Raw genomic sequence first — 7,500 nt, forward strand, 5'->3', positions numbered from 1 at the left:
TGGTCATAGCCAACATAAGCGTTAGCAGCTGTTTGCACACGTCATTCCTTTCCTCACCAGGAGGGGTCTCCAGAGTTTTCTATTTCAACTGCTACTTTCACGTCGACTTAATTCCTTTCCGGGTCAATAAAGTCGACTTCCTGCTCTCGCACATATAGCACGTTTAAAGCCTAAAGAGTAAAAGTCTCTATGCAGTTTGTCAAACTGAATTAGAGGGAGAGAAGTTGTGAAGTTTAATCGTCTGTGAAACGAGTTCCTCTTCTTCTTTCAGTGGAGATCGAGAGGCTGAAGCTGAGAGGAGTGACGCACACGTGTGAAGACAACAGGGAGTACGTGTTCGAGGTGAGTCCAGAGAGAGAGAGACCTGTTAGTACACACACTTCATCATCCTCTTCATCAGCTGCCTCTCCTCCTCTCTCCTCTCTCCTCTCTCCTCTCTCCTCTCTCCTCTCTCCTCTCTTTTCTCTCCTCTCTCCTCCTCTTTATCACCTGCCTCCTCTCTTCTCTCCTCTCTCCTCCCTCCTCTCTCCTCTGTCCTCTGTCCTCTGTCCTCTGTCTTCTGTCCTCTCTCATCTCCTCTCTCCTCTCTCCTCTCTCCTCTCTCCTCTCTCCTCTCTCCTCTCTTTTCTCTCCTCTCTCCTCCTCTTTATCACCTGCCTCCTCTCTTCTCTCCTCTCTCCTCCCTCCTCTCTCCTCTCTCCTCTCACCTCTTCTCTCTCCTGTCTCCTGTCTCCTCTGTCCTCTGTCCTCTGTCCTCTGTCCTCTGTCCTCTGTCCTCTGTCCTCTCTCCTCTCTCCTCCCTACTCTCTCTTCTCTCCTCTCTCCTCTCTCCTCTCTTCTCTCTCCTCTCTACTCTCTCCTCCCCTCCTCTCTCCTCTCTACTCTCTCCTCCCCTCCTCTCTCCTCCCCTCCTCTCTCCTCCCTCCTCTCTCCTCTCTCCTCTCTCCTCTCTCCTCTCTCCTCTCTCCTCTCTCCTCTCTCCTCTCTCCTCTCTCCTCTCTCCTCTCTCCTCTCTCCTCTCTCCTCTCTCCTCTCCTCCCCTCCTCTCTCCTCTCTCCTCTCTCCTCCCCTCCTCTCTCCTCTCTCCTCTCTCCTCCTGCAGGTGAGCTGGTCAGATGGTTTTGTGTTGTCCGTTGTGCGATCCCATCAGGAGGTGACGGAGCTGTTGTCCCAGGTCAGGACCCTGGACTCACAATTGATAGAGAACTTTAGCTACTTGTATAATTTAGTTTTACAAAGTCTTCCCTATTATTTATTCTACAGATTGAAATGTCTATTTACAGCTCATTCTATGAATGAACGAATAAATAAGTAATTTGTTCCCTGATGTAATTATGGTAATAAGACATAACAAACAAACGTAATTTGTAATATCCTGAGTTGTTGTTGTTTTTGTGTTTAGTTTATCATTAAATGTGTTTATTCTCTTGAAGCTGTCTGAGGCGTTTCCTGATGAAGGAGTGGAGAAGCTCCTCCTCCAGTTCACTGAGCCGGATCCCAGGTCAGAACTTTACCTGTTTATTGCATCTCATAGAAAATAGATGTTTCTCTCATGTGTTGGAGCTGAATCTGAATCTGTCTTTTTGATGAACAATGGCCCCTTCATACTTTTTGTTCTGGGTGAAATGTACACACACACAGCTTTGTTTTGGGTGAACTGCTAATGAGCAAACGTAGGAATGCAAAGAGGCGGAGCTACGATGTTAGAAGTTACAACTGCAAACACCTTCCACAGTTCAGATTTTAAATAACATCCACGATGCAGCTTCACATTCTCTCTCCCTGTAGTTTTTAAAGCTATGTGTCTTTTGTGGCCTCTCTCTCTCTCTCTCTCTCTCTCTCTCTCTCTCTCTCTCTCTCTCTCTCTCTCTCTCTCTCTCTCTCTCTCTCTCTCTCTCTCTCTCTCTCTCTCCACACCCAGGTGTCTGACAGCGCTGCCCGGCCACGTCCTCCAGCACCACAGCGTCCAGCTGTTCTTCACCTCCACCAGGCCTCTCTCACCCAAGTGTCCTTCCTCCCTCTCTTCCTCCTCCTCCCCCCCTTCACCTGCCTCCCCTCCCACGGCTCCCGTGACCCCGACCTGCCCGTTCACCTCCAGCTCCAGTACGTCTTTAATGTTTTTTATATATTCCATGAATGAATCCTTTTATCTGGATTCTATTTCTGCTTCTTGAAAAATGAAATATCGATCTGTTGTTCAGATCGCTTGCTCTGTGAAAACACTTTTTTAGATAGTTCAGAATTTTGGACCAATTGAAAGGTGGAAGTTGAGATCAGCTTTGATGCAACTCACAGGATTGCCAGTAATATCATAATGATGGTACAAGTGTCAGTTCGGCCATTTTGGGATGGATGTAGCGTTCAAACCAGTCAGAGTCAAGTACAGGTGAAGCCTGTACTTGACTACTCATGTCGGTGATGATAACAGGATACAAAGTCTTTAGTTTAATCAGTAGATTGCAGTTTGAAACCATCAGTTTGAATCCCATATGGTCTAGCGGTTAGGATTCCTGGTTTTCACCCAGGCGGCCCGGGTTCAACTCCCGGTATGGGAACATACTTTTAGGAGAGGCGGTGGACTAGTGGCAGAAACTTGGACTATGGGCAGAAAAGGTCTCTGGTTCGACTCTGGCTCGACTCCACGGAGAAACAACAAAAAGACGAACCTGGATTGATCTGTCCAAAAATCCAAGAGGATTCTCCCTACCCTCTCTAGTGCCCCTGAGCAAGGCACCTTACTCCCCCAACATCTGCTCCCCGGGCGCCGTACATGGCTGCTCACTGCTCTGTGTGTCCTGCACCAGATGGGTTAAAAGCAGAGGTTAAATTTCCCTACAATTTTATGAGTGTGCTTGTGCATGTCCCCTTAATGACTCAAAGTGTTTTACACTACAAGTCACATCAGGGTCAACTCAGGGTTCAGTGTCTTGTCCGCGACCTTTCAACCTTCAGACCGGAGAATCGGGAATCGAACCTTCCATCCTCTAGTTAGCGAACGGCCGCTGAGGCCACGAGCGTGAGGCGGCAGAGTCTGTAAAGCCGGGAAGACTTTATCGAGGGCATTAAAAACAGGAGATCCCTATTCTTAGAAGCAGGGAGGGAAGGCGCTCAGAGGGGACAGGGAGAGATGAAAGATTCCATGTCTGGGATCTGAGGAGGGTGATGAGAGAGAGAGGGGTGAGGGAATGAAGGGGGGGGGTGTGAGTCTGAGTCCTGGCTGGTGAGAGAGTGAAGGGGTGAGAGAGGTGAGACCACAGGCAGGAGCTTCAGTTTGTGTGTTGCAGGGAGCGGACGGGTCTATTTCAGTCCGGTGCGGGAATTCAGCGTGGCATGTTTGTGTTGGGAAGCCCAGAGTGTGGTGACCTCATGTTGGTGTGTGTCTGTGTGTGTGTGTGTGTCCGTGTGTGTGTGTCTGTGTGTGTGTGTCCGTGTGTGTGTGTGTCTGTGTGTGTGTGTCCGTGTGTGTGTGTGTGTGTGTGTGTGTCTGTGTGTGTGTGTCTTGTCTGTGCTCTTGATTCTACGAGTGTGACTTCATCCTTGGAGAGTATTTATAGCCGGCAGTACAGTGTGGTTCTGTGTGTACTTGTACTTTTTGTACATGTTCCTTCCTCTTTGTGTGTGTGACCTTTGACCTCTGACCTTTGCTCTGATATATGGGAACCTCTAGTTTTTCTAGATTTTGCAAAAAGTACTAAACAGATTCAAGGACAAACGGGCGGATTTCCTTTTCTCACTTTAACGTATAGTTCAGCTGTTATTAATTTTGATGATGAAGATGATGATGATGATGATGATGATGATGATGATGATGATGATGATGATGATGATGATGATGATGATGATGATGATGATGATGATGATGATGATGATGATGATGATGATGATGATGATGATGATGATGAAGGTCTCTGGTTCTCCTCACAGATCTGGGCTGTGCTCTTCAGTACCGAGGAGCGAACAGGTGAGACTCTTCCTCTCTCCTCTCTACTCTCTCCTCTCTCTCCTCTCCTCCTCTTCATCACCTGCCTCCTCTTCATCACCTGCCTCCTCTTTTCCCCTCTCTCCTCTCATCTCACCTCTCTCATCTCTCCTGCCTCCTCTCATCTCTCATCTCTCCTCTCTCCTCTCTCCTCTCTCCGTGTCCCGTCTAACCGTCTCTCCTCTCTCTCCTCTCTCTCTCTCTCTCTCTCTCAGGGCGGTGTACCGCGTGGCGAGCGTCCAGCCGGTGGTCAGCAGCCACAGCTCCGTCCTCACCCGCTCCGCTCCTCACCTCTCCTCCCTGCCTCCTCCTCTCCCTCCCTCCCTCCCGCCTCCCCAGCACCCCTCCCAGCTGTCCTCCCTCTCTCCCGCTCTGCCGCCGCTGCCCTGCCAGCGCTCCATGGCGTGCGGCGGCGGCGGCGGCGATAACTCCCCCCAACACAGTCAGTCGCACTCCTTCCCTCAACACTCCCAACACCACCTCCTCCCCCAAACCTGCACTCAGCCGGCGTCCCTCTCACATTCCCAGTCCCTTCCATACTCGCCGTCCCGCTCCCTGTCCCACGCCCAGCCGCCGCCGCCTCAGCCCGGCGGCGCCGAGCAGAACGGAATCCTGGACTGGCTCCGCAAGCTGCGGCTCCACAAGTACTACCCCGTGTTCAAGCAGCTCACCATGGAGGAGGTGGGCCGGCCTCACCTTCTGTCGTTTCTTTACACGTTTGACGTCTTTGAGTTTCTCTTGTTTTCCTGCTCCTTCTCGTCCTGATGGGGTTTCCCTGTGTGACCCTCAGTTCTTGGCGCTGACAGAGGAGGATCTGAACAGGTACGACTTGACCCAGGGAGCCAAGAAGAAACTCAAGACGCAGCTGGAGCTTCAAAAGTCAGTGGAGTAAAACACACAAAAGTTATAATTACACTTCTATTCAACCTTTCTTCCTTTAAAGGGAGTCTTACCTTTGTTGCATTTTTACACTTTTTGTGGATAAGGTTAAATTGGTATTAATAAGGTAATGACACTCTAAAATGCAAGACAGACCCACCAGGAGTAAAAACAAACAATTATTTCACTCTCATAATATTTAGTGAAAACTTCAACCAATAAAATTCTTCGGGCCGAAGGACCTTATTGGCCGACAGACCTGTCTGTTTGCTGCATGGACATGCAGGTTTTCCGTTGCTTCTGAATCCGAATCCATTGCTTTGGTAAACAAAAACTCACGTGCGTGTGCGGAGGCAGTATTGTAAGTCTGCTTGTAAATAAAGTTTCTTCAAAAAAACACCGCGGATGGGAACGAGGGGGTGGGGCATTGGAGGAAGGCGGGATGATTTGAATGTGCTGTGATTCTCAAATGCAACAAAGGTAAGAGTCCCTTTAACCAGTGGGACTGAACCACAAGTGATCAGAGTCATGATCAGGAATTTTTAAATTACATTTTCATACCAAACAAACACGTTTCCTTGAATCTGTTGTGATTTGATTTAGAGGCTGAGGGCGTCTCTTTGACACCACAATGATTCATTTATTCAACGAAAGATTATTTATTGCTTTCAAAGGTAGAGAGTGTTCCTCGAATACAAATATTTTCCTGGAAGTTCAAGACCAAAACCAGTCACACAACTTTTTCTTCGATCACTATATTCAGAGTTTATTTTCCCTGGATTCAAACTCTACTGAGAAGGAATCAGTTCTGGGTTTGACCTGGAAGTGAAGCGTCATCCTGTGAGACGTTAGAGTTTCTCTCTCCAGGACTGGATCATCACACGTCCTCTCACATTCTCACGTTCTCTGAAACCTCTGAAACATCTGGAGAAAATCAGCAGAGCAGGAAAATAAATAATTTGCATAGTTTTTCTGCACTTAACAATCAAACAATTACACATGCATATAAGTCTCTCTAGTCTCTTTAGTTCAGTGTGGATATTGATATCAGCTCCTCTCACAGAGAAGTTGTGTGTGTCGGGGAAGTTGGCAGACGTTGTGTCTTATTAACGATTAACAGACGCACTGATCGGCTGCTGATTTCCACATTAGACACGGAGCAGTGAAGGTTCAGTGTCAATGGTTAACCAGCTGGAAGTGGACAGGAGAGATAACGTGTTCTGACCAGGAGATAACCAACACAACTACATGCACAACACAAAAACACAGACGTGCAGGCGTCGAAGTGTCTCCACGCTCCGTCTCTCCTAATTACACACTCACACACACGCACGCACACACACACACACACACACACACACACACACACACACAGACAGACACACACACACCTCACATGTGAACCAGAACTATCTCTTGATCTTGTTTCCATTCCCACCATCAACAGGTTTCCAATAGGCAGCTCTGTGTGTGTGTGTGTGTGTGTGTGTGTGTGTCTGTGTGTGTGTGTGTGTGTGTGTGTGTGTCTGTGTGTGTGTGTGTGAAAGTGGAAAGTTCCTGCAGGGGTTTTTACAGTGGCAGATCTCGACACTCTGCAAATCAAGAAAACACACATGGAAACAGATAAAAACACGTAAAAGTTGAGAAAACAACTTCATCAATTGGACGACTCACACATGTGCTGCAAAAAGTCACAACACATGCAAATACAGAAATTGCGAAATCTGAAACGTTTCCAGGGGAACTGAGAAAAAGTTGCATTGCATCACCACCGACGAGCAGCAGACTACACAAACTGTTGTGACTTTTCGCAGCGTGTGTGTCGTAAAAGTTGTTTTCCTAGGTGACACGTGTTTTCATAACTCGCAGTGTTTTGAGCTCTCTCAGCCACCGTAGGTTTTTCCATTTGCAGATGTTTACAGACAAGCAGCTGAAGCTGAAGAGTGGACAGTGTCTCCCCCTGGTGGTTGTTAAAGGACACTTATTATGTGTGTGTGTGTGTCCTCAGCAGGGAGATGAAAATGGAGAAGCGCTCCTGCAGGGTGACGCCCTCCAGTCACATGGGACCCTCAGCTCACATCTCCACCTCAGGTACAAAGACCAGTTTGTCTCAGATCAAATATCAGACTAAATATCTCTACCAGCCACATGGCATCATGGGTAATGGATAGGGTTGCAAAGGGGCAGAAAGTTTCTGGTAAATTTCCGGAAACTTTCCATAGGATGTTAAGCTTGGGAATTTTGGGAATTTTGAAAAAAGAAAAAACTATGAAAATTAAACACTGAGCAATAAAAACATCATTCAAAACTCTATTTTAAAGATGGATGGAACGTTGAGTTTCAACCCTCCACTGTGCATTCTTCCATCACATGCACAGATAACTCCCAGCATCCTTCACTCTACAGCAGGGCTATTGAGGCCTGCTGTAGAGTGAAGGACTAGTCAGGTAAGTTTCAATGATATTACTGGGGAAAATATATTAGCATGCTTATTGAGGATTGTTCATCTGTTCATCTAGCCTATTTCCATTCATTTATCCATCAATTGTAAAATATGTTTACAGCCGATTCCAATTGTTTGGCTAACTATTTATATCTCTGGCATTGCATTAGTGTTTTTTTACAAACTTTTTTCTCATCTT

General features: G+C 47.3%; 1 protein-coding gene and 1 non-coding gene across 2 annotated transcripts in view; both read left to right on the forward strand.

The window, feature by feature from the left end:
* Positions 1 to 7,500, forward strand: part of zcchc14 (zinc finger, CCHC domain containing 14) — a 24,868-nt gene that overhangs the window by 10,726 nt on the left and 6,642 nt on the right. The window contains exons 3-10 of the mRNA XM_061077306.1: positions 272 to 342; positions 1,103 to 1,174; positions 1,434 to 1,501; positions 1,922 to 2,103; positions 3,925 to 3,961; positions 4,195 to 4,660; positions 4,770 to 4,858; positions 6,867 to 6,949. Of these exons, the coding sequence (XP_060933289.1) occupies positions 272 to 342; positions 1,103 to 1,174; positions 1,434 to 1,501; positions 1,922 to 2,103; positions 3,925 to 3,961; positions 4,195 to 4,660; positions 4,770 to 4,858; positions 6,867 to 6,949 (1,068 nt within the window). The remainder of the gene's footprint in view (positions 1 to 271; positions 343 to 1,102; positions 1,175 to 1,433; positions 1,502 to 1,921; positions 2,104 to 3,924; positions 3,962 to 4,194; positions 4,661 to 4,769; positions 4,859 to 6,866; positions 6,950 to 7,500) is intronic.
* trnae-uuc (transfer RNA glutamic acid (anticodon UUC)) lies at positions 2,484 to 2,555 on the forward strand. The gene has a single exon. It is a non-coding gene; the product is annotated as a tRNA-Glu (tRNA).

The sequence above is a fragment of the Limanda limanda genome, chromosome 8 (assembly GCF_963576545.1).
Source record: "Limanda limanda chromosome 8, fLimLim1.1, whole genome shotgun sequence".
In the NCBI taxonomy this organism is placed as follows: Eukaryota; Metazoa; Chordata; class Actinopteri; order Pleuronectiformes; family Pleuronectidae; genus Limanda; species Limanda limanda.